The 27,609-nt window shown below is 58.5% G+C and overlaps 1 protein-coding gene across 4 annotated transcripts in view; it reads right to left on the minus strand.

The window, feature by feature from the left end:
• Positions 1 to 2,707: 2,707 nt before the first annotated feature.
• The window catches only part of CXXC5 (CXXC finger protein 5), a 95,105-nt gene continuing 70,203 nt past the window's right edge, over positions 2,708 to 27,609 (minus strand). For all 4 annotated transcript variants that reach the window (XM_075009561.1, XM_075009559.1, XM_075009560.1 and 1 more), the window contains 2 exons: positions 14,130 to 15,116; positions 2,708 to 3,966 (listed from right to left, as the gene is read on the minus strand). In XM_075009561.1, coding sequence (XP_074865662.1) covers positions 3,922 to 3,966; positions 14,130 to 14,921 — 837 coding nt within the window. In that variant the 5' untranslated portion in view covers positions 14,922 to 15,116 and the 3' untranslated portion in view covers positions 2,708 to 3,921. The remainder of the gene's footprint in view (positions 3,967 to 14,129; positions 15,117 to 27,609) is intronic.

A 27,609-nucleotide genomic window follows, 5' to 3' on the forward strand; every position in this document is an offset into this window, starting at 1 on the left:
CAGGGCCAGCCCTGCCCGGGCTGGTCTGCCTGGCCGTTCTGCAGGCCAGGGCTTGGCTCTTGCCATGGGGCTGTACAGCACATAGTACAAGCGGCCTGAGCTGAGCTGGGCTGTCACCCGTAGCCACGCCAGGCTTGTCACCCGGAGCTGACACTGCTGTAATAGCCCTGTCAGGCCCCCCCGCCCCCCGGCTGCCAGCCCCACACAGCCGGATTCCTGTCCTACACGCCACAGCGCTTCCGCCCTCTGGCCCAGGAGCCGACCGTGGCTTGCTGCAGCTGCAACCCCTCCCCGCCCCCATCGCTGGGCGGCGCTGGTGGTGACGCATGCACCCAGAACTGCAGCAAGCATGCGCCGGAGCACTGGCTGCCCAAAGGCCCAGGCCAGCCCTGCAGCGCACGAGGGGGGGAAGCCCGGCCAGGACCAGGCAGGCCACACTGCTCATTCGCTAAGGAGGCTGCACGCTGGCAGGCCCCTCCGCAAAGCCCTTCGGCCTGCGCCGGTCGCCTGGTTTGCCGCCAAGGCAGCGCCCACGAACGTCTCTTCCGCACGCCGCTCGCGGGCGGCCCTGTGCTTCACGCCTCAGGCGGGGGCAGACTCAGCTCCGGCTGGGACCTTGCCAGGCTGCTCCTGAGCCCAGCTGGGAGAGGAACGGCATCACAGTGACGCTAGCCAGACTGCCGCACCTGGAGCAGGAGCAGCTGGATACACGTGGCTGAAGGACAGCAGGACAGAGCCGGGGCGCAGGGTGTAACGTACCTGCTTGCAATTGACCAGACAGGCAAAGTCACTGCCGAGAAGCCCCTGGGGCCAGGTATGCAGCAGTGGCTGCTATTTGCTGTGTAAGTGGAAGGCGACCTCCCCTGCCCCCACACGCACACCTCCCAACCCAGGACTCACCGCTACCACCCTGAGCACGGAGACATTCGGGGGGGCATTTTGCCTACTTCCAACCAACAGCCCACTAATCTTCCCCACCCAGGCGGAATAAATTTTATGTGCACCAAGGAATGGGCACCACCCATGGAAACACACAGACCTAGCTGTGGGCGCTCTGCTAATCAGCCGGGCGGCACTGGACTCTCTCCTGAGCAGCCGCCCAAGTGCCCAGCTAACAGGGAACACGGCTTCCAACCCCTGTGAGCTCTCAGCCTCTCCTTACACCGTGAGGCTGGGACATGGGGGCTCCTCCGGCAGCAACATGCTCAGCTCGCGCAGCAACTTACCCAGCTGTTTGTTTTAAAGCGAAACCTGTTACGCAACGGTCCTGCTCATCGCTTCCCTCCATGTGCGGAATATTTTTTCTGCGCACGGAGGCGTGGTGAATGCGCACCATTGGGCGCTCTGCTGCTCGGCGCTGGAATCTCTCTCACACAGGCACAGCTTACACCGAACACTGCTAAGCCTGAGTCCGAGCTCCATTAACCCGGGGATGCTGCTCCGTGGCTGCCTGTAGCTCCCTGCGTGGCCACCCTCCCTGCGATCTGGGGGATGACCCTGGCTGCCAGCCGCGCCCGCTGGTTAATTCTCCCCAAATCAGACTCACCCACTCGCGGGCACAGAGTAAATTTGCTTTATTGAACATTCAGCCACCTACACTTAGTAAAGGAGCTGCTGTGGCAAAGCCCCCAGTTTATATTGTCTAGACAGACCCAGTCGGAATACAGTGCTCCGCGGCATGGGAATGGTATTGGTTTACAAAAACAAACGGCACACCCGGTAGGCTCAAACACCTGGCGGGTCTTGCTGGTCAGGTATTCCCCGTACGGGAGCCAGCTGTGAACCACAGGACCTGTAGGGTTAAATACAGGGAGACTGAGCAAGTGACCACGCTCAGCAGCATAACCCTGTTGTGTTTCCTGCCATTGGAAAAGCCTGTGCACCCAGGGGTGCCCTGGGTCAGAACTGTCCCTGCAGTAAATAGCTGGGATCATCTGGGCCCCGCAGCCAGGAGAGAGCTCTGCGAGGAAGGACGAGACAGATACCGGCACAATATTGCTCTGGCCAGGTAAAGCCAGGTCCCACTCCCAGGGAGCCACCAACAGCGTTCCCGCCGAGCTCCCCGGGAGCTGGGTCAGGTCCCCAGCCCACAGGCCAAAGCTGGAGATGTGGGAGAACGGACCCAAGAAACAGCATTCCAGTCCTGTTCCTTGCGGGGGGTGACGGGGGCGCTTTGGAGCCAGGTGGGGTAAGATGGGTCAATGGAGAAGATGAGAAAGCATGAGGATGGGGCACCGTTTATTTCGTTCGATTCCTCTTTCAGAGCTGCCTCATTCGCTTATTACACATGTCCGTGAAGATGGGACTGTCAAAGACACTTGGTGGTGACCCACCTTACGGCGATGGCAGCCACCGGTTACCAAGGCAAACACAAAATGCTTCCGCAAGGAACCCCCACCATTGCCTGTCATATCCGGCCTCAATTTACACAAAGGACTGCATCCTCCATTCCATCACCAAGCACAAGCTGGCAGTTCCCCAGCAAACTCACCACCACCACCACCAACCCTATGTCAGTTTCCAGGGATTCTGTAGCGTGGCCGTCCGTGTGCTCCCTGTAATGAAAATCCTAGTCACCAAGCCTAGCACGGTTTAGTTTAGATTCCTAAGGATACTGTAACAAACCCTGATTTAACACAGTAGGTGTTTTACAGAACATGTGCAAATCAGCTAACCGGTTAAAGATGTAACATATGCAACCTTAGGGAAAAAATGATTGATTGCTCCATTTGCACTGGCAAACATGTACAATTCACTCATTTATTTTTTAATCTGCTGATAAAAAACAAAAACCAAACACAAAACTCAAAAATACACTCCAAACCCTGAACGCCAAGAGAGGCAAACTTAGGAAAATGCCATGACACAAGGAGCGACATATTTAAAAGGGATTTTTTTTTTGTTTTGTTTTGTTTTTACAACTGCGTGCAACAGAAATGGACAGAAAAAACCCAAGATGTAAATCATGACACAAAACATGCATTCATTTTATTCACAAAACAGCCTGGACTGCTAAAACATTACAAACAGCATTTCAATTTACTGATGTAGAGAGAGCTGCAGAGCCTGGGATTTGAACGTAAGAGAAATACTAGTTTTCATAACTGCTTCAGCACAGGTCCTGCAATACATTTTTATTTTTCTTAGAACTTCAGTAACTTTATAAAAATGATTTCTATAAGTAAACCATTGCAGTCAGGGTCTTGTGGTCCCTGTATGCAGCACTTCTTGTTCTATATTAATAAACTAACAAGGATTTTTTTTCCAAGACTTCCCATTTTGCAGCAATTTTCCTTTCACCTTTAATACCAAACTTCTTGCTGGTTAAACTTACATCCGTGAATGGTTAGGAAAAGGGAAACTACATCGTTTTCAACATATTCTCATTTATAAACATGAAGTTGACGCATTCTAGAAACTAGCCACTCTATTTTATGATGGGAAATAATCAAATAAAAAGTCTAAAATGAGGGTGTAATTAAACAACTGTGCTAAATTACAGTAGTGCTTATTAGTAACTAGATTTTCAAAGGTTACTGCAAATTTACATTCTCTACACAAGAACTTTATCTTCCACACATAAACAACATCAACACCAAAACACAGAAAGAAACTGATTGTCCATACTCTGTCTAGTAAGTCTTGGTACTTTACAGATCCGGGGATTTTATTATTATTATTATTATTATTATTATTATTATTTGAAAAGCAGTTAAATGTTTTACTAGGACTTGGAGATGTTAAAACAAACGCGAAAATATATATATATAAAAACAGGAATGAAATCTGCGAGAAAATATTTTTGGTTCTAAAGAGAGACAGGTGCATCCATTCATTTTCAGCCAAAAAATTCCTTGCCTGAGACAACACAAGCAAGCAGTGACATTGCACTTGGATGACAGAGCTTTGGAATTCTCATTCCTACTGAAACCATCGGAATGCAGCTCCTGTCGGAAGCATCACCTTCTGGAAAGAGAGAGAGAAGAAAACAGGGATACGTTAAGAGTCAGGAGCACGCGAGAAGCCCAGCTGCTGCAGAATACCTCTGGCTCAGCACACAATCCTGCTGTCGTTCTTGGGCTGGTCCTGGAAACCTTGCCTCAGGAAACAAGGAGCAATGGTCTCAAGTTACAGTGCAGAAGGTCTAGGTTGGGCATAAGGAAAAACTATTTCCCCAGGAGGGTGGGGAAGCACTGGAATGAGTTGCCGAGAGAGGTGGTGGAATCTCCATCCCTAGAGGTTTTTAAGTCCTGGCTGGACAAAGCCCTGGCTGGGATACTTTAGTCGGGGTTGGTCCTGTTTTGGGCAGGGGCCTGGTCTCAGTGACCTCCTGAGGTCTCGGACTGTATGAAACCAGCCCCGTTATTCCTCAAGGATAAAATCCCAGCCCAATGTGCAGCCCGAACGAGGAGGGTTTGCAAAATCTGGCCCTGCAGCCAGGTTGTCGGGCAGGGAAGGGGTCTCCAGGGAACACCAGGTTTATGCCAGGGACCTTGTCAAAGAGGTCTCAGTCGACAGTAATGCAAACCCAACCACCTGGTAAGGTGATTAAAGGCAGCTAAGTCCAAGCCAGGCATGACAACATGCAGTGTGTTTGGTGTGTGCGGCCCTCCCCGCTGGGACGTGCCCCGCACTCACTTTCCATTGTCTTTGGGGCTCTCTTACTCTACTTCCCGACTTGTCCTGCTGGGGACGCTTGCGCCTTTTGGGCGTCGCGGCCTTTGGGAAGGGGAAAAAAGAAGGAGACAGGAAAGTCCCCACAGAAGAGGAAGATCTGCCCGGGCTGGGAAAACAAACAGCAGCTTTGTAACGCCAGCCGGGAGGGAATCGGTTAATTTTGGGGCTCGGCCCCCTCGCTCCCCCCTTGCAAGGCTTTGGAAACAATGCACAATTCCTCCTGTTCCAAGCTGGCCACTTCGCCCTCAACCGTCCCATTGTCTGCCTGCTGATTAGGGCACAAAGGGAGCCAGCAACTGCCAAGGGGCCCGTGTGTCACTCTGTGACAGCATGCAGACCGCGCTGCGCTCGCCAGGGAAGTCGCTCCCACCACATTGGTTGGCTGCAACACACTGTCTGCCTTTGCCCACTGTATCTCACCAGGCACGGTCCAGAAGGGGCTCAGCGCCCCCGACAACCAGCGGGCCAAATCCTGAGCCAAAACTTTCACAGCCAGCTGCCCAATGTCAAGCTTCTTAAATCCCAGTGATGAGCCACAACCTGCTTCCCAGAGGTGCTGAGTACCCATCAAAATGCTATCGAAACCAGTGTTCCCTGTAAGCTGAGCACTTGGGAAGCTGCCCAGGAGGGATTCAGGTGCTGCCCAGCTGATCAGCAGAGTGCCCAGCCAGCAGCACGTGTTTCTACCGGGGGTGCACTTCCCCCAAGCCTCGGTGCACATAACAAAATTTATTCCACCCCCCGATGGGAAAAATTAGAGGAAACCCTGCTCAGCTACTTTGAAAAACCAGTTGTGCCTGTATTATCCTGACTAAGGCTGAAAGGTGCATGTCAGTATTGGAAATTTGGCCCGCCAGGCAGAGGACCCAGCCTTGCTCAGGCGAACGCCCACGGGCAGAGGTGTGCTTGAGTGAGATGAAGCAGGAAGCGCAGCCGTCAGGGCTGGATCCACCGAGAAAGCTCGGGAAGCACAGCTCAGAACCGGACCCTGGTTTGCACATTGGTACCCAGCGAGCGAGCGGCCCAGGGCCCTTCTGGTCTTTGTCCTGGGCAAAGTTTGTCTTAATCTCCTCCCCCTAGGGAAATGCAGCTGGCACTGCCGGTCCTGCTCTGAGCCAGTTCAGCCCCAGTCCTGTCTGCGCCCCCAGTCATGCTGCGGTCAGCTATGGCCATTCTCTGCTGCAAGAAAATGCCCATGTGGACTCGGCCTATAGGCCCTTTTAAAAACATAGGGCGCATTTCAAAGGCAGGAACAGAAACGGTTGGCGTAAGTCTGCTCTGTCGCGCGCCCAGGGAATTCACAACCATCAGCTAGGCTAGCGACTGCAGCAAAAAACCGTGCGCAGCTCAGCCCCAACCCCAGCCTCTCTGCTGCAGTTCCTTACAACAGGAGATTCAGGTGACATCTACCGATCAGCACCCTCGTTTCAAACGAATGGCATTTCACTGTGCAGACGACCCCCGGCAGCTTTGCCCAGCTACCTACCCATCTGCAGGGACAGAAAGGGAGGCGTATTTTCAGCCAGAGGCAGCTGGGTTATTACCTGGCTTTCAGGGTGCAGGTAGCACCCCGTCCCTCGTTTCCCGCCGGGCAAAGCCAGAAGGTTAGGGTCGTGAGAAGGACAAAAGAACTGCAAGACACCAAGCTGAGACCCAACAAACTCGCTGCGCCTGAGAACTCCCTGACCCAGCGCCCAACGGCAGTTTTTAATGTGAAAAAAGGAAGCGTGCCCGCCAGGGAAAGGGAGCTCTCCTCCCCCCACCCGGGTTCATCTGAGAAGGGTTTCCCTCGGCCGACCGGGAGGCGGGAAGGCGCTCCACTGAACCCTTGCTCCTGAAAGGGCATCTGGAAAAGCAGCTCTGCGATTGTTCCAGCCTGCCACGTACTGTTCCAGACACAATGAAACAAGCTCCTGCTTCCCCCGTGTCTGATGTAGATCACAATGTCCAGCTTCCACTGAGCCAGCTACAGAAAAGGCCGTCCGGCCTCCCCAGCACAGCTGGCCTGGCAAGGTAACTCGCCTTTACAAAGCCACTCTAGCCTCACGCTGACTGCTGAGTCTGCCTCAAACCTCCCCTCCGTTTCAGGCCATTCAAGAGTCAGCGAGGCTGGAGCCCTTTGGGAAATCAGCAAATTAGAAAGCGAGGGACAGAGCTGAAGATGGCAGAAAGGAGCAGTGCGCTTGGGCCCGGCCGGGCACCTGTCAGACGACCTGCTGGTCGACTCACAGCTCACGCACCAGATACAGACGGGAATCCCGAGCGTTTGCCGTTCAGTGGTACCACGCTGTACCAAAGGGCTCACACGCACCCTCATCCCGTTACAGCTAGAGAGACAGTGCCACACAGGAAGCTGGGACTGGCCCAATGGAAGTGACAGAGGCAAGATTAGAACCATGTCTGCTGCCAGTCAGGGACCTCTGAACCACCCGGCTTTATTAAACCTGATCACTTTAAAGGGCAAACACCGCAGGGGCTTTACACCGCAGCCCCTTGCACTGAGGCAGTGGTCCGCGAAACACAGACAGCCTCCAGGACTCCAGGCCAACGCAGAGGGTGGGGTTTGACGGGAATGTCGTCGCACAGCCAACTTGTGGAACTCCTCGCCAGGGGGCGCTGGGAAGGCCACAACTATAACTGGGATTAAACAGAATTAGATACATTCAGGAGGAGAGGTCCATTGGTGGCTATCGGCCAAGACAGTCTGGCAAGGAACCCCCTGCTATGAGCAGCCCTCTGATGGCCAGAAGGGAATGGATCACTTGAAGATGGCCTCTTCTGTTCCTTCCCCAGGGAGCCCCTGGCACTGGCCAATGTTGGAAGACAGGAGGCTGGACTAGCTAGACCGTTGGCCTGACCTAGCATGGCCAGTCCTATCCTAAACTGCAAAAGGCATGTGAGTGGGTGGGAGTTAATTATTCAGCCTGGGACCCTGGGGGCAACCCCTCCCCACATCCCAGATCTTGAAGAAAGCACCAGGGGATCTTTAAACGGCCACCAACAGCCAAGGCCTCGGGGTTACACTGTCTCAGAATGCCTGCTCTAAGCAACGCTCCAGGAACCACGTTGGACACTACCTCCTGCTCAGCCACGGGTTTTGCTTCCAAGTTCAGCCCCAGCTTGACCCCTGAGGCCCCATCGCACCACAACACATGGGGAGAGAAATAACAGACATCGTAGGAGACCCATTTCGGAGGTGCACCCTTTAAAGAAGAGACCATCAGGGAGTCAGCCTCCGGGCAGGGAACTGAATGAGGACAGCTTTTCCCAGGCCACCCCAGCGAGACAGAGGAGCGTGCACCTGGGCTGACGGCCCCTCCAGCCTGGATTCTGCAGGAGATCCACTCACCAGCAGCAGGAAGCGATGCCGGGGACTGCCTCCTATAACAGCAGAAAGACCGGAAACACCAACACCAGATAAGCTTGCTAGGACGTGAGACACCCGGCAGGCAGGGCGGGACTAGGCCTGGATTCTGGGCTGGTGGAGATGTAATACAGGGCCAAATGTACCAGTTAAACCCCTCTCCTTGCATTCCTGCAGAGCCAAGCTGGCTACAGCTACTGATGTACATCGGCACGTCCCCCAGCAGCCCCCAAGCGAGCGAGGCAGGGTGGGCTGCCCCGGGGCAGCAGTTGGGGCTTATCCCCTGCCTCAGAAGCAACAGATGGGGACTTTTGCCAGGGACTGCATATTGGATTAGATGGACCACTAAGCTTATCGAGCAGAGCAATTCCGATGTTGCCATAAGCTCTCAATCGGGCGCCTGTCTGTGCACGCGTCCCTGCCTCCAGCAACGCCTGCCGGAGGAGCAGGGTGCACTTGTAGCAGCCCAGCAGGGAGAAAAACACCAGCGGCCTTTGCATCCCCGGACTTTCCAGGTACTAGCATCGACGGGAGACAGCGTACGCCAGCAGCACGCCGGGGAACGCCATACGTCAGCTGAGGCCACCCCGTCTCGGCAGGGGAGCTGCAGGCACTCAGGGCTGCATGTTCATAGGGGCCTCAGTGCATCGGCTATTTTTGTGCGGCTCATTTCTGGGGTGCACGGAACAGGCATGCGCCGGGTGTGAGGGCCTGGGCGTGCCTGTGGGTGGGGCGAAGTCAGGCTGGGTCGCTGCGTCACCTCTGAGTTTGCCTCCCCTTTGCCAGCTTGGGAAGGGCGATCTGCATGCGGCTGGAGGTCCTAGACACAACCCACCCCACTCTGGAGGGGGCCTCTCTTCTCTTGCGCCAGCCCCATGCAAACGCTGCAGTGGCTGCCCAATGCAGGGCCGAAATGCCACCCGCCAAAGCCGGAGGCCGAGCGGGGGCCTGATGCCAGCTGACGCCAGGAAATACAGAAGCAACGAGGGCCATCCCGGAATGGCAGTGGATCAGCGAGTTTGGCCCCCCGGCCGTGAGACAACTTGTGCTGGGGTGTGCCGGCACGACGCCTGGCCACGGGCTGTGCTGCGTTCTCAGCCGGCTCACAAGAAGGGTGCTTGTACAACAGCTGGGGCTACCTGGGCTCCAGAGCGGTTCCTCCCCTGTGCTCACAAGCGGTCAGTGAGCTCACAAGTTGCCCTGTGGATCCCAAAGTCCCTCTTCAGCCTCTGCTCTGGCCCTACCAGCTGAAGCCTTATGAGACAGCTGCCCAGATTGCCCCACAATCCAATGCAAACACGGCTGGATCACGCGGGGAGCTGCGCTCAGGCCAAGCCGGCTGACACATGCGGATGCTGTCACCGGGTCAGCTGAGCCTGTCTGCAGGTTGGATAGCGTGATCCATCCACGGCTAGTCCTGGGCACACACCCGCTGGCCTGCCTACAACAGAAACCGCGCTGGGGGGCCCACAATAGGCTGCTGGGTGCTTCCAGCAGCCGATAAGCCAGTCCCTCCTGCCCATCGCACAGATGCCATTTTTCTGGGCAAATGCACCTGGGGGCTCAGTGGGCGACAGGGCACACGCTGGGGTTCCCGACTCCTCCGCAGTTTGCAGTCGAGTCGCTGAAGGAGACCCTGGAGCACCAGGGAACTGGTGCTTTTGTGCTAGGGGCGCAGCAGGTCTGCAACACCAGGAGGAAGTGCTGTCCCTCGGGAGCAAGGTGAGGCCTGCACCCCAGCCAGGATTTCTGGGGGAAACACCTTTTGCGCAAGGCCCTTCATTCATTCCCGCTAAAGCACCTGGCGCGGACGATGCTGGGCCAGATGGGCCACTGGTCTGACCCAGCGTGGCCATTCTTAGCTACGTTCTGACACTCCCATGGGGTCACAGGAGCCCAGCACCTGCTGACTGTGGCCCTGTCCGTGCCAGGATGCGACCTGCGAGAGCAGCAACGCTCTGCAGAGGCTGGGCAGGGCAGTCCCAACGTGGCTGGTGACGGCAGCGTGGCACTGAACGGTCAGGGAGGGGAGGGCTTTTCTGGGACGCTAGCAGCTCCCCGGCCCTTGGGCGGCCTGCCCTGCACAGGGAGAACGACGGTGATGCTGAGGGGGGCTTATTTTATGCCACTGTAGAGGCCGGAAGTGACTCTTTTATTGGAGGTGGACATGCATCCCCAGCTGTGCCCCTCTTGCCGGCTGCCGGAGGGAGTTCTCCTGGAGAAGCTTCTCTCTCCCTCCTGCCTCAACCCCCAGGGCCTCACCTCACCACAGCCTTCCTTAACCAAGGGAGCTAGAGGGCCTGGAGCCTCTCAATGCCATCCCCACCTCAGGCACAGGGGTTGCTGCTGAGTGGCTTGAAGCTGTTGCACTCGTGAGGAGCTCAGCAACTCCATCGCTCCTGGTCCCTGGGATCAAACCCAGGCCTTGTGCTCAGCAGCCCAGAGTCAGGGCATGGCTGGGGTTATGCAGAGCAGCAGACAGCCAGGCCTGGCGTTAGGATCTGGGGGCTCTCTAGGACCTTATTCTCTGTCTTTCCCTCCTCCTTCCCCAAACCCCTTCCCACCTGCTCTAGGGATGGCTCCATCCCACCCACGGTGGCCAGGAGTAAGGGACACGTCAGGCCTTTCCCTGGGTCTGGCCCTGCAGGTCTTTGTTGGGCAGGACTAGCCCAGACCCCACCACTTCACTCACACAGCAGGCCACCCCTCCACGTTAAGGTCATCTCACAAAACCAGGGACCAACACGGTTCACAACCCCAGCAATGCCTCTGCACCCAAAGCGCTTGCTACCACCTCTGGGGAGAGGGCTCATGAGCCAAGACAGCGAGCAGGACACAACGGTGGTGCAGGAGCTTGGTGCAGGACTTTGGCCAAGGGCGATGGGTGGCGCCGGTGAACGTTTAGTCACCAAGAGATCGTGTTGAAACATGGGAGACTTCCCAAAGTCGTCTGGCATTATGGAGATGACAAAGTCTGAGAGGAGAATTTGCATCAGGAAAGAGATGAAGGATGAGGGTCAGGAGAGGTTGTGTTCCATCCCGTCCACCACCCTCAGCTCCACCAGCGTCCAGGGAGTGGGGGAGGCATTGGGTTGCCTTAAAGAGTGCAAGATGGCCATCTCATACTGGCAGGTGGCACGTAGGCTTTCAGCTTGTCCTCACCTACACGCACACCTGAGAATGCATTTCTGGGGTGATGTCCTGGGAAGAGTGGCCATAAATGTGCAGCGTTTGAGTGCTCTCCCTGTTCTGGGGGCCGCATGGTCCTTAGTTCTCCAAAGGATAGAATCTCACTTGGAACATGAGAGCCAAGGATCAGGCCATTCCTGGAATTCCCACTGAGTCACCTGCCCTACTTCTCTCCTAAACGTCGTCCCGCCTTCCCTTGGGAAGGAAAACAGCCTATCCACTCACATGCCCCAAACAGTAAATTTAATGCCCAATTCCAGTGACTCCAATTTTCCACTCAGCCCTGGAACAGGAAACAAATCACCAGGCCAGCGTTCCCAGCTGCCCGTGCTATTTAACTTCCACAGAACTCATATTGCTGTAAAAACCCCTTTTCGGCCGAATGAGAGCAGGGGAATCAATTGACCTGCTTTAGGCCTCTTCAGAAGAGATTAACTTTCCCCCCGCCCCTCTTTTTCCAGATCACCGACTCAGCAAATGAGAACAAGAATATAATTTAGCAATACAGCGGTTTTTGAAAGACTCCAGCACCCCAGCCCCCGCCACCCAAATAGATTTTTCCCCCCTTCACTATTCATTCAGGGCTGATGCTAATTGAAAACTTAGTATGTTGCTAGGAAAACGCAAGCTCTCTCTTGGAAGACATCAGAGTTTGCGTAATATTCATGCAGCTGGTACGTCGTGCCACTTCAGCTGCAGCAAAGATGTTTTTAACCTTCCTCGGCTTCACAGGAGCAAACTTCGGCAGCAGCAGGAGGAGGAGGAAGGCACGCAGCTGGAACAGTGGCCTAACTACCAAAACTCAACTTTGGATGACAGGGAACATACAAAGGACTTTATTCTGCAGTCTCAACCCAGCCTCTAGTCTGCAGCACAATGCACGCAGGTTTCAGCCATTTCTGCTCAAGAAACGGCAGGAAGAATCAGTTCCCTCATGTCCACATAACTCTTCCAGGTCAAGGTTGCATCCTGGATATGCAAGAGCTTGTTTTTGTTGCTACCTACATCGCTCTCCTGCCAGGGCTTTGTAAAGCACTGCCCCAATCCCTGCACAAAACTAGCTCGCGGAAATCAGAAAACATCTCTGATCAGCCGAGGGCGTCCATGTGACAGATCTTCTAGGATTTCAAATTCCAGCAAGAAGCTGAGCAGCAGGTGAACTGCCCCTCTTCAGTGGCACATCACAAGCCCCGGTCACCCAAGGGTAGAATCTATTTTAAAAAGCCAAAATACAGAGACAGGTCCATGGGGAGAGCATCCAATGATACAAAATGCCAACACAAGGGACGTGCTCAAGCCCAGGTCCCACCTTTTCGTTTATTAAGGGATGCCTAGAGTGGTGAATAGGTGACTACACATTGGTGTTAACCATAAAGCAGGTGGTTTGTTGCCATCTCATGTCTGAAACGTGCCCTGAGGACTGCATGTGCCTAACTCAGACCTACTTTTTCACATCATTTCAGCTGAGGTTGCCTGGGAACAACTGGGTTCTCACTTTGAGCCAGAAAGCGCTGGTGCAATGTCGGACACATCTGAGAACTCGATCCACTCTGCCGCACAGAGGGGCTCCGGGGTAAGAACCCCGCTCCATCCGCAGTCCCCAGCGGGACATGTGGGGGGCAGCTTTTTTCCAGCACTCAACGCTGACCCTCACTCAGACAAAACTCCCGCTCGGCTCAACGAGCCTTTGCCCGAGCAAAGACCAAGGACCCAATCCGGAACGGAGCACAGCACCCTGGCTCCCAGCAACTCCCAGGAGACACTCTGCAACCAGACACGGGGGAAGCCAATAGACCAGGGATGGGCAATGTCAACTCCGGGAGCCGGATCTGCCCATCAAGCATTTCTCTCCGGCCTGGCCAGCCGTTGAGCAGAGCGTGCACGCTTACAGCCTGCAGCAGGTGGTCAGCTGGCCCTCCCCCACCTCGGTCGGTCTGCAGTCGAGCTGGCTGTGCCGAGGGAGGGTAGTGCTGACGTCAGGGGGTTCCCCTGCCCCAGGACCCCACCTCTTCAGAGCAGGCGTCAGGGAGAGGGAGCTGCTCCAGGGTGAGGCATGGCCGGTCAGTGACTCACTCAGGAGTGCAGCGAGGGGCTGGGGGAGACGACAGAGCAGGACAGGTTTCCCTCCAAGAGCCAGAGGGCAGCTTCTCGCTGAAACTTACCCAGCAGCAGCCAGCGCAGCACCCTGTGTCACCGTCACACACCCCCAGGCTGTGCCGCACAGACCATCACATACACCCTGCAGTGCACAATCTGGGCCACAATGTCTGTCTCTCACACCCAAAGTGTTTCTCTTTCACACTCATGCTCGCTTCGCCTCTCTCTGTAGCCCCCAGCACCAACCCTTCTGCCCAAGGCTCGAACTAGCCCGCAACTCGGGCCAAAGTTCATGGAGTAGCCCCTCGGCATGAATTATTAACTGCCCCTGCTCGAGAACCTGAAAAGCCAAGAATTTAGTTCCCGATCCAAAACCCCGTTGCTTTCCCTGGAACGATCACCCCCGACTTCAGCAGGTTTGGGGGCACGCCCTCATTCCCTTGACTGGCTTACTGACTCAGGAAGTGTGCGAAGCAATGGCTAGCGAGCTGGCAGGTGCGACTGGGAGACGTGCCCCATGCGATACAAGCAAGGGGGTATCACCGCTCAACAGCTCCTGTGGGAGTCAAGAGAAAGGCTACAAATCTACAGAGAGTTGTGATTATCGTGGCAAGGTGACTTTCCTGCTACGTACAGTCGACCAGCATGGGGTGGCAGGGGGATTGCTGCCAATTTGGGGGTGAAGCTAAAGGCAAGGATTGTTACAAGGAAGGAAAAAGCCCCCAGAATTTATCATCTCTACCAACATCCAAAGGAGAGAAGCCCACAAGGAAGGTTAGGACGTCGGGCGACGGCCAGTTACCTCCAGCGCTGCAGACGGCTTCTTTTTGAGTTCCTCGCATTTGCGAAATTTGCAAATCTGGTGGCCAGTTTTGCGATTCCTACAACTGCTGCACTGCTCGCAGTTTATCCGCCGTCGGCACGGAGGGCACATCCCGCATCTTTTCCGTTTCTTCTTCCCCGAATTGATGGCAGATGCCAATTCATTCTGCATCGGGTACTCGGCCAAGCCGGCCATATGGAGCGCGCTCTCTGCCAGAAACACGCCAGCGGGGGTCATAATGAAAAGGCCGGGGTTTATGGGAAACGCCCCCAGGTAAGGAAAATCAGCTGGGTTGCTCATTGTCTCTGCAGCTGCCACCGCCTCCATATCAGAGAGACCAGTCCCGTGGTCGGTCGGTAAAGGAATGTGCTCCTGTACCGCTCTTTTGAGCATCTCTGTGGACTGAGCAAACTGCTGTAGGCTGAGCTGTCCCTCTGCTGAGATTTCCGATGCCCGGTCTGATTTGCTCAGCATATTAGAGATGTTTTTGTGCTTTGAGGTAGAGTGACTTTTATCCGCAGTTGCTGCTTCGTTGCCATTAGCTAAGGAGGCGCCTTTCTCCGAGTGTTCGCTTACCAAACTGCTACTGCTGAAGGTAGAGTAATGGGAGAGCGGGCGCGACTTCTTAAGACTTTTGTTCAAAGGTTCGCTTATGATCCCGCTTTTGTTCCTCCGTTCGGAGCTGACGGGGGGCTGTGAGTCCTCCTGGTTCTTTCTGTCCATCGCACTGGGCTTGTTACCAGCATCGTGAGGGGCCCCAGGATTAGACATGGTGTGAAAAGAACCAGAACCAAACCAAAAAGCCAAGCCCCACTCACGGCGGCAACTAACCAAAGCAACCAACCAACCACCAAAATTGAAATAATTATAACCAAGGAGGAGATCTTTCCGACGCTGCCGCTGGGGTCTTCAGGGCAACCTCAGTGCAGGGGCAGGGTCTGCAGCTCTGGTACAAAACATTCGGCTCTGGAAGTAGAAAACAATGGACAATTAGTAGTGCCCCAAGCGACTGTGTCTTCCAAAGCCGCTCTCCAGCTCCCTGCAAGGAGCGAACCGACGGGGCACGGACCTGGCCTAGGATCAGTTATTCTGCTCCATCAGTTAAAGGATCCCCATGGTGGCTCTCAAAGGAACAGCCTGGCCTCTCAGGGCCTGGCACTGCTCACCTTCCAATGATTGGGTTCCCCTCTCCCCTGGGGGAAAATGAGGAGGAACCCCACCAAAGCCAGGGCCCCTGATCCTCTGCTCCGGCTGAGCTGTGTTCCGCACAGGTTGACGACACAAGGCAGCTTCACGTCACCTTTGTGCTGCCCCGATCCTGGGGCCGATGGCCCGGGCCCTAGACACCCTGGACTCTGGTACCCTCCCGCACCCCCAGCAGCCATCCACAGCACTGAGCCTCAGCTGGACACCAGGACATCTTGCCCAAGCACCCCTTTGCCTAGCCACACGCCCAGCACAAAGATTTCTCGGCATGCTGGGCTGGAGGATGCTGGCTCAGAGCCAGGGCCAGGCCCAGCAGCGTTGTCCTAGGCTACAGGTGGCGTGAGAAGAGAAAAAGGCCCCAGCAACCGTACTGGTTTTCCCCGTTTACGTGGCTGCGTCTTCCATCCTCTCACCCAGCTAGGGCGGCGGCACAGCGGGTCAGTCGGTGCATCCAGCCTGCCACCTGTCACGCCCTCCGTCCCTGCCTGAGCGCCGCCCAGGGAGACGGACAAGCGCCGCGTAACTTCCCTCTCCGTCCTGCACGGCTGAGGCTGGGCCTGGGCTGTGCTGTCAGCCCTCCAGCGAACGGGTTTGGAGACAGCCTGGCCCAGGGGAGAGGCTTCCTGTGGCCGCATGGGGCCTCGCTCTGACCTCGCCTGTCGGCCTCGCCCCGCAGCCACCAGCTGCATCCCCCCAGGCCGTGCCAGCAGGCTCTGGTGCCGCTCCCCTCCCCGCTGAGAGACATTTCCTGAGGGATGGTCCCCGGGCCGCGCCCGGCACTGCAGTACTGCAGCAGGCGCGAGTCCAAGGCCTGGCCTGCCGGGTGCCTGGCCGCAGGGGAGCAGGAGGAGCTGCTCAGACCCCGGACCCGTTCTACAGGGAGCAAATATGGGCCAGGCCCCCCCGGGCAGCAGGCAGGTTCCGTACTGCCACGGTCACCCACGCGCAGCCAGAGGAGTTGGCGTGAGCTGGGAAATGCCTGTGGCCGGCCAACAGGCTTCGGGGCCACAAAGCCACTGCGGCCTGAGTGGGAGGTTGGCCCCAGCCCTTCTCAGGGGTCTCGACCACTGGGCCACCCACCGCCAGCACTTTACCCACACCAGCCTCGCGGGACCCGCTTGTCCCCCGCCTCTGGGGGGTCCCCGGGGCACAACAAGCTGCTCTGACAAGGCTTCTGCCCACTCCAAGCCTGGGCGAGACCCCCCTAGCCCAGCTCCTTTGGCCTCCTGTTGTAACGTCGCCTCTGCCTTAAGTCAACAACCCGCGATCGCTGCCCATGCCAAGAGCGACAGCTGCGTTATCTCCTGGGCACGGTGCCCGCCGCTCGTCCACCCGGCATTCCTCCCTCGCTCCTAGGTGTTCTGCAGTGAGCCTCTTACTCAAGCCGACTGCACGGCCTGCCCCAGCCAGCGTCCAGCTCTCTCCCCAGGCCTGCTACAACACAGGCTCTCCCAGCCATCCCACCTTGCAGGACGTCTCTGCCAGCAGACAGCCGCACAGGCAGCGCAGGACCAGCTCTACTGCAAAAGCTGTATCTCCTCCTGGCAGAGACAGAGGGGCCGGGAGCCTCTAATGGAGGAGAGGGAAGAGGGCCCCTCTCACAGCATTGCCCTCCTGCAGCGCCTGTCCACCTGGAGGTCACGGAGAGGGGTCGGGGCGTTGCAGGCAGCCCTCTTGACCCATGCTGGTAAATGGGAGGAGGATCCTGGCTAGGTGGAAAGAGGGGGGCTTGAAACATGGCTCAGAGGTGGGATATTAGCACTGCTGCAGCAACGATGGGGCCAACCCAGCTGAAAGGGTGTAGCCCCCCTGGAAATCGCAAGGCCAAAGTCAGCAGCATCCTAAAGGGCAGCGAGAGCAGGTGAAAGGGATGAAATAGGGCATCATACACCCATCTGTCACCGAAGCCGCGTGCAAAGCTGGAACCGCCACCGCCAGGGCCTGAGCAAGCCCCTTTCCAGCAGCCCTCCGCGGTGGGGTGTGTGAGTGTGTGTTTCGTCACACCTTTATGTTCAAAAACGCCTGCAACCGGCATGCCAGGGGCCGGCGGGGGAGCCAAGCAGGAAAACCATCTAGCAAGAGGATGTGAGATAAAGCCAGGCAGCCTCCTTATCTCACACCCTCCTGCCACTGATTTTCCTGCTGCCCCTCCCTCCCCCACCCCCTTGGTGTGGCAGTCGCACTTGTTTTGCACACCTATGTGTCCAGCGGCTAACACCCAGTCTGCAACTCTCACCCCGGCTCGACATTATCAGGGCCCCAATCAGCTGAGCCGGCGAAGGGCTGAGGCAGACCTTGAATGCAGCCGAACGGGGAGGTTGTGCTGCACAGGCAGGGAGACCAGCAGGGGCTGGGCACTGTGGCAGCCTCTGCAGACCCCACGCTGGAGGAGAGGGAGACATCCCAGGTCAGCTGGGTACAGGATACGGCTCCCTCCTCCCTCTCTTCAGTGCGCCTGAGTTACAACCTCCCATTCACCCAGGCATCTGTGCAATAGGGCTAGTGGGAGCCAGTGGTCTCTCTCTCTCTCTCTCTCTCACACACAGAGACAGAGAGAGAGAGAGAGAGAGAGAGAGATGGCGGGAGGGCCGGGGACAGAAACATCCAGCACAGGCCAGAAGAGGCACCTCTCTAATGGAGCTGCTCCCGCCCGCAGCCTCGGTGACTCCCTGCCAAGGGCTACATGCAGCCCCACCATGCAAAGATGACACCCCACTCGGCAAGCCCGGGGGTGGATACTTGCAGGTCCAAAGCCCATCTCTGCTGATTTGCAGGTGTACAGATCAGCCCTAGCCCCAAGGCTTTCCCCTGGCCCCTGGGCTACTGGAGGTTGCCACAGAACCCAGGCCAGCCTCTCTGCCCCGTTCCCCTGACTCTGCTTCACAACTCGCCCTGCTTGGGAGCATCCAAGACCTGCGACGGACCTCCCTTGGCTCAGCACATTCAGTTGCTACAAGCTGTGTGCAATTCGGGATGCGTCTGCACACAGCACAGGTCGAAACGCTCTGAGCCGGAACTCTCTCCAGCAGCATCCGTAAGCCGGCAGGATTCTACTTGGCCGGACGACCACTTGTCATGGGTGCGGCCAAGTTTCCTGCAGTCCCATGGAGTTTGTTTGCAGCCACCAGCCCTGGCTCGCAGTGTGCTGTGCTGGTATTTAGTTCTCATTTACCTTAAATGTCTTCGAAGAGCCCAGCGAGCAGGTCAAGTGTTGGGAAAGGGCTGGCCAATACTGACCATCCATCGGCCGGCAAATTCGCTCAGCCAGCACCGGTCAGGTCCCAAGAGTGCCGGATTACAGCAGTTCGACCTGCAGGTGCCAGTTCTGACATGGGCAGTCAGGACTGCTCCAGCGGAGGGAGCTGACCTCCTCCCAGGGAGCAGGGCTGGCTGGTAGCACAGCTGATGATTTGGGAGGCAGATGCTCGGACTGAATATGAAAGGGATCACTCCCCCAGCACACCCAGTCCCTGCTGGGCTCCTGAGCTCCCCAGGAACAGGCCTAGAGCTTAGGCGCTTCCAAGCTCTTAGAAGCTTGGTGGCTACACCCCCTGCTGAGCATAGACGCGGGATGGCATTGGATAATTAGGACAGCTCCATAATTGGGATAACAGGCTGTCCAGCAGGCTGCTCCAATTAAGCAGCTTCTTCTGCATAGGCAGCCACCTCTGGGGTGGAAAACCGCAGGTGTTGCAACCCTGCGCAACAGTTCAGCCCCAGATGTGAGCGCCCCCCATCTGCACTGGGACCTGGAGCTGGAATGTAATTAGCCAGCTTGCAAGTTGGCTCGGACTCGAGGCTAACATCGGGACAGGAGTCTTAATAACTCTGCGCAGCTGGGACCTTTGGTTACACAAACTTGTCCCTAAGCTCAGTTTGGGGCTGCAGGCTCTCAGCCGGCTTACAGGAAAAGGAAAGCCCAAGATGTCTTTCTTGCGTCCACGTTTCGGGAGCCACAGACCTGCTGCCTGCATGGACAGTGGCAGAGCCCCGAGTCAGGCCTGGTTTTCCTGCTCTGCTCACATACCCGGCTCATTTGCAATCTCCAGAAGCTTAAGTTGCAAACAACTTTGCTGGGGCACCTTTCGGTGTTCCTGACACTTCCTCTGAGTTGTGCCTCGGTGTTGTGTTTGCTAGCCAGCGTCAGGGTCGCACCATTCATCACGGAAAGGGCACACGCCCGTGTGAAACTAGCGAGCGCGCGTTCTCTGCGGTTCAGGCCAATCAGGGGGGCACATTACACATTCAGAGAATGAACTCGATGCCCGTGGGGAAGAGCTGATTATGGGATATGGAACCTTGCATCTCTAGGTCACTGAATACAGCTCACAGCTGATCAATATTGACTAAAACTCATTACCAAATCATGTCAACACCTTCAAAACCACTCCCCCGCCCCGCACCCAAACTGCTCCTATGCTTATCCGGCTGGTGTGTCTCTGCCCAGCTACCCACAGGTCAGCTGTTGACAATGGCAGAGCCTCTCTCGGGGGCACTGGGAATGGCCCACAGGCTATAACTGTAGTTTTCAACCTTTTTTTTTTTCCATTTGCAGGCCCCTAAAACACATTCAGTGGAGGGGCTGTGCCCTTCGGAAGCCTTAGACACAGTCTGCAGAACCACCGCCCCCTCCCTGGGCCCTGCGCCACAGGTTGAAAACTTCTGGCTACGGCTAACAGCAGTGAGGTATTGTTCTCATCTCAGTAATGCTGGTGTGAATGAGAAGTAACGCCATGCAAGCTCCTGGAGTTTCACTAGTGTAACCCTGAGGACAGTCCCAGGACAGTACCAGAGCGCCTCTGGATGAGGCATGGTCCTTACAAAGCGTGAAGGTAGGGGACTGCGGTAGGTGCTCATCAGAAATGGTTTTAGGAAGGATGGCTAATTTGGAGGGGGTCTTACCGGCCTCTGAGCGGTTGTGAGATCAGAGAGGGCCCGTTCCTATCTCCCAAGCTGGTTTCAGCTGACCCGTCCTGCTCTCGGGTGATGGGTAATGCACCTGTGCCTGTTAGGCAACGCCTTTGCTAGCTGCTTTCTTGCTGGGCTCAGACGACACAAGGCCCCGCAGCGATCGAGACCAAGGAAACCCCAGGGGAAGGAGAGCTGGCTGCCTACAGGCAAGAGCAAGAACAAGTCCCACACGGGAGCAAGCACAAAAAGTCCCTCTTGCCCACCGAACACAGTGGGAGGGGAGAGGATGCACAGGCCAGCTGCAGGGCATCAGGGCAGGCTGGGAGGCATTTCTCGTCCGTCACTGAGCTCCTCCCTGTGCTCTGTGCCGGGGCAGATGTTATCGTCCCTGACCAGAGCATCCAGGCTCGTCCTGGCCAGCTCCACGGTGCTGCAGCTGCCAGAGCCGAGTAGGACTAGACGCCTCTATCTCGGAGGCCTTTCCATGAGCTGACTTCCCCTGAGGTCGTCGGTGACGATGACCCTGTTGCCCACAGCCTTCATGATTACAGCTCCCCCACCTCGTTCTCCCACGTGGCTGCATCTCCCACACGGCCGATGCCCTGGCCCCTCTGCTCCCGCAGCCCCAAAACCAGCCCCGGGGGTGGGAGGGGCTCTCCAGGAACAGCTACGCCACCGGCAATCCGCGCCCTCCCTTCTTCCTGGGGAGCGAAGTGCCGAGGGCTCAAAAACAAACCCAACCCAACCCTCTCCCGGCAGCGACTATTCCAGAATGGGAAGGGGAGGGGAGGGAAGGACGGACACACAGACAGTCAGGCAGGCTACTCGGAGGCGAGGTAGAGAGGGAGGAAAACAAAGAGCAGAGTAAAATCAATGGTGGCTGGGCGCAACGTGATGGGAAGCAGCAGCAGCCTCGGAGGCGCTGGCTGGCTGGCCGACCACAGGAGGAGAAAGCCGGCAGCCAAACTGAGGAGCATGCCTGGCAGGCGAAGGGGCCTCAGCCATGGCTCCTCTGGCCAGCTGAAGCACAGCACCAATGGGGGCCCTGGCCAGAGGGAGGAGAGCTGGGGAGGGGTGAAGGCGCACTTGTGGGGCAGGGCTCGGACACCAGGCAGGAGAGGGACCGTGGGCTGCAGGAGGGGCTGAGGGCTGTCCAGCCTACCCCTTGTTTTCCAGCCGGTAGCCCCGATAACGCAACAGAGAACCAGGAGGGTGGAGCTCCCTGGATTCCCCACAGGTGCTGGGATCAGCGAGGCCCAGGCCAGGGTGGCGGTGGGGCGTTAACTCAAATTTTAACTCAAATTAGCCTCGCTCAAGTGAAAGCAGCCATAGTATAAAACAATACTTGAGCTACACAGAATGATTAATGTAGCATCAGCCACACAGCTACTTTCTACTAGTCATAAGAACATAAGAATGGCCATACTGGGTCAGACCAAAGGTCCATCAAGCCCAGCATCCCATCTGCCGACGGTGGCCAATGCCAGGTGCCCCAGGGCCTGTGTGCCTCAGTGCTCTGCCCCCCTTGCTGAGGCCTGGCAACCCCCCGAGCTCATCGGTGGGTCTCCTGTGCTCACTGCCCTTTGCTGGCGACCGCAGCCTCTCGCACACCCCGGCGCCCCCTCGCTGGGGGCGTTAACGACACTACTGCTCCCTTCGCAACGACGGACCTGCGCGAACAAAGAATCTGCCCCGACGGGGACATGCACCGCCGGCCGCCAGCCCCACAAGTCCCACCAGGGCACCGGGGGCAGCTGGGCTTCTGGCAGAAGGTGCTTCGCTTCAGCCAGAGCATGAAGTGCCATGGGACGTACCCAGTCATACAGGGGCCTGCACGCCGAGGCCAGGGGGCCCCAGGTGGGCCCGATTAGCCTAGGAGCCTTTCGCAAAGGGCAGGCAGAGGCAGCTGCTGAGGACCCTGGGTTAGCCCAAAGGTTTCGGTGCTGTTGTTCCAGTCCCTGCTCCCCGTCCTCTCTGCTCCCCTCTGACACCAGAGAGTGCCCTGCCACGGCAAACGTCCCCACCACCCAGCCGGCCAAAGCGCACAATCCCCAGCAACAGCGACGGCCGAGGGCAGATCCCAGGGACGCGTCGGAAACAACCCCGTCAGAGCCAGGCTGGGGCGCAGCAGACCTGGCCGGGAACTTCAAAACAAGCCAGTCCATGTCACCCAGCTACCCTACAGCCACCGCCACCCAGCACACACAGCCCCACGCTACATTACAGCCACCACCACCACCCAGCACACACAGCCCCGGGCACCCCTACAGCCACCACCAGCCAGCACAAACAGCCCCGGGCACCCCTACAGCCACCACCGCCACCCAGCACACACAGCCCCACGCTACATTACAGCCACCACCGCCACCCAGCACACACAGCCCCGGGCACTCCTACAGCCACCACCAGCCAGCACACACAGCCCCAGGCACCCCTACAGCCACCACCGCCACCCAGCACACACAGCCCCAGGCACCCCTACAGCCACCGCCACCCAGCACACACAGCCCCAGGCACCCCTACAGCCACCACCGCCACCCAGCACACACAGCCCCACGCTACATTACAGCCACCACCGCCACCCAGCACACACAGCCCCGGTCACCCCTACAGCCACCACCACCCAGCACACACAGCCCCAGGCACCCCTACAGCCACCGCCACCCAGCACACACAGCCCCTTGCTACATTACAGCCACCGCCACCCAGCACACACAGCCCCGCGCTACATTACAGCCACCACCGCCACCCAGCACACACAGCCCCACGCTACATTACAGCCACCACCGCCACCCAGCACACACAGCCCCGGGCACCCCTACAGCCACCACCAGCCAGCACACACAGCCCCACGCTACATTACAGCCACCACCAGCCAGCACACACAGCCCCGGGCACCCCTACAGCCACCACCACCACCCAGCACACACAGCCCCGGGCACCCCTACAGCCACCACCAGCCAGCACACACAGCCCCAGGCAACCCTACAGCCACCACCAGCCAGCACACACAGCCCCTTGCTACATTACAGCCACCACCACCCAACACACACAGCCCCGGGCAACCCTAAAGCCACCACCACCCAGCACACACAGCCCCAGGCACCCCTACAGCCACCGCCACCCAGCACACACAGCCCCACGCTACATTACAGCCAACACCACCCAGCACACACAGCCCCGGGCACCCCTACAGCCACCACCAGCCAGCACACACAGCCCCTTGCTACATTACAGCCACCGCCACCCAGCACACACAGCCCCACGCTACATTACAGCCACCACCGCCACCCAGCACACACAGCCCCGGGCACTCCTACAGCCACCACCAGCCAGCACACACAGCCCCAGGCACCCCTACAGCCACCACCAGCCAGCACACACAGCCCCTTGCTACATTACAGCCACCACCATCCAGCACACACAGCCCCGGGCACCCCTACAGCCACCACCAGCCAGCACACACAGCCCCAGGCACCCCTACAACCACCACAGCCACCCAGCACACACAGCCCCGTGCTACATTACAGCCACCACCACCACCCAGCACACACAGCCCCAGGCACCCCTACAGCCACCACGGCCACCCAGCACACACAGCCCCGTGCTACATTACAGCCACCACCACCACCCAGCACACACAGCCCCGGGCACCCCTACAGCCACCACCAGCCAGCACACACAGCCCGAGGCAACCCTACAGCCACCACCAGCCAGCACACACAGCCCCTTGCTACATTACAGCCACCACCCAGCACACACAGCCCCAGGCACCCCTACAGCCACCACGGCCACCCAGCACACACAGCCCCACGCTACATTACAGCCACCACCGCCACCCAGCACGCACAGCCCCGGGCACCCCTACAGCCACCACCAGCCAGCACACACAGCCCCAGGCAACCCTACAGCCACCACCAGCCAGCACACACAGCCCCTTGCTACATTACAGCCACCACCACCCAGCACACACAGCCCCGGTCACCCCTACAGCCACCACCAGCCAGCACACACAGCCCCAGGCAACCCTACAGCCACCGCCACCCAGCACACACAGCCCCACGCTACATTACAGCCACCACCACACAGCACACACAGCCCCGGGCACCCCTACAGCCACCACCAGCCAGCACACACAGCCCCTTGCTACATTACAGCCACCGCCACCCAGCACACACAGCCCCACGCTACATTACAGCCACCACCGCCACCCAGCACACACAGCCCCACGCTACATTACAGCCAACACCGCCACCCAGCACACACAGCCCCGGGCACCCCTACAGCCACCACCAGCCAGCACACACAGCCCCAGGCACCCCTACAGCCACCACCAGCCAGCACACACAGCCCCTTGCTACATTACAGCCACCACCACCCAGCACACACAGCCCCGGGCACCCCTACAGCCACCACCAGCCAGCACACACAGCCCCAGGCACCCCTACAGCCACCACCACCACCCAGCACACACAGCCCCATGCTACATTACAGCCACCACCACGCAGCACACACAGCCCCGGGCACCCCTACAGCCACCACCACCAGCCAGCACACACAGCCCCAGGCAACCCTACAACCACCACCACCCAGCACACACAGCCCCAGGCACCCCTACAGCCACCACCACCACCCAGCACACACAGCCCCATGCTACATTACAGCCACCACCAGCCAGCACACACAGCCCCAGGCAACCCTACAGCCACCACCACCACCCAGTGCACACAGCCCCATGCTACATTACAGCCACCACCACCCAGCACACACAGCCCCGGGCACCCCTACAGCCACCACCACCAGCCAGCACACACAGCCCCAGGCAACCCTACAACCACCACCACCCAGCACACACAGCCCCGTGCTACATTACAGCCACCACCGCCACCCAGCACACACAGCCCCAGGCACCCCTACAACCACCACAGCCACCCAGCACACACAGCCCCGTGCTACATTACAGCCACCACCACCACCCAGCACACACAGCCCCAGGCACCCCTACAGCCACCACGGCCACCCAGCACACACAGCCCCGTGCTACATTACAGCCACCACCACCACCCAGCACACACAGCCCCATGCTACATTACAGCCACCACCGCCACCCAGCACACACAGCCCCGGTCACCCCTACAGCCACCACCACCACCCAGCACGCACAGCCCCAGGCAACCCTACAACCACCACCACCCAGCACACACAGCCCCAGGCACCCCTACAACCACCACCGCCACCCAGAACACACAGCCCCACACTACATTACAGCCACCACTGCCACCCAGCACACACAGCCCCGGGCACCCCTACAGCCACCACCAGCCAGCACACACAGCCCCAGGCAACCCTACAGCCACCACCAGCCAGCACACACAGCCCCTTGCTACATTACAGCCACCACCACCCAGCACACACAGCCCCGGGCAACCCTACAGCCACCACCACCACCCAGCACACACAGCCCGAGGCACCCCTACAGCCACCACCACCACCCAGCACACACAGCCCCATGCTACATTACAGCCACCACCAGCCAGCACACACAGCCCCAGGCAACCATACAGCCACCACCAGCCAGCACACACAGCCCCGGGCACCCCTACAGCCACCACCACCACCCAGTGCACACAGCCCCATGCTACATTACAGCCACCACCACCCAGCACACACAGCCCCGGGCACCCCTACAGCCACCACCAGCCAGCACACACAGCCCCAGGCAACCCTACAGCCACCACCAGCCAGCACACACAGCCCCTTGCTACATTACAGCCACCACCACCCAGCACACACAGCCCCGGGCACTCCTACAGCCACCACCACCACCCAGCACACACAGCCCCGGGCAACCCTACAGCCACCACCACCACCCAGCACACACAGCCCCAGGCACCCCTACAGCCACCACCACCACCCAGCACACACAGCCCCATGCTACATTACAGCCACCACCAGCCAGCACACACAGCCCCAGGCAACCCTACAGCCACCACCACCACCCAGCGCACACAGCCCCATGCTACATTACAGCCACCACCACCCAGCACACACAGCCCCGTGCTACATTACAGCCACCACCGCCACCCAGCACACACATCCCCAGGCACCCCTACAACCACCACCGCCACCCAGCACACACAGCCCCGTGCTACATTACAGCCACCACCACCACCCAGCACACACAGCCCCAGGCACCCCTACAGCCACCACCACCACCCAGCACACACAGCCCCGGGCAACCCTACAGCCACCACCACCACCCAGCACACACAGCCCCAGGCACCCCTACAGCCACCACCACCACCCAGCACACACAGCCCCATGCTACATTACAGCCACCACCAGCCAGCACACACAGCCCCAGGCAACCCTACAGCCACCACCACCACCCAGCGCACACAGCCCCATGCTACATTACAGCCACCACCACCCAGCACACACAGCCCCGTGCTACATTACAGCCACCACCGCCACCCAGCACACACAGCCCCAGGCACCCCTACAACCACCACCGCCACCCAGCACACACAGCCCCGTGCTACATTACAGCCACCACCGCCACCCAGCACACACAGCCCCAGGCACCCCTACAACCACCACCACCACCCAGCACACACAGCCCCGGGCAACCCTACAGCCACCACCACCACCCAGCACACACAGCCCCGGGCAACCCTACAGCCACCACCACCACTCAGCACACACAGCCCCATGCTACATTACAGCCACCACCAGCCAGCACACACAGCCCCAGGCAACCCTACAGCCACCACCACCACCCAGTGCACACAGCCCCATGCTACATTACAGCCACCACCACCCAGCACACACAGCCCCGGGCACCCCTACAGCCACCACCACCAGCCAGCACACACAGCCCCAGGCAACCCTAAAACCACCACCACCCAGCACACACAGCCCCGTGCTACATTACAGCCACCACCGCCACCCAGCACACACAGCCCCAGGCACCCCTACAACCACCACAGCCACCCAGCACACACAGCCCCGTGCTACATTACAGCCACCACCACCACCCAGCACACACAGCCCCGGGCACCCCTACAGCCACCACCACCACCCAGCACACACAGCCCCGTGCTACATTACAGCCACCACCACCACCCAGCACACACAGCCCCATGCTACATTACAGCCACCACCGCCACCCAGCACACACAGCCCCGGTCACCCCTACAGCCACCACCACCACCCAGCACGCACAGCCCCAGGCAACCCTACAACCACCACCACCCAGCACACACAGCCCCAGGCACCCCTACAACCACCACCGCCACCCAGCACACACAGCCCCGTGCTACATTACAGCCACCACCGCCAC

Source organism: Carettochelys insculpta, chromosome 15 (assembly GCF_033958435.1).
Source record: "Carettochelys insculpta isolate YL-2023 chromosome 15, ASM3395843v1, whole genome shotgun sequence".
Lineage (NCBI taxonomy): Eukaryota > Metazoa > Chordata > Testudines > Carettochelyidae > Carettochelys > Carettochelys insculpta.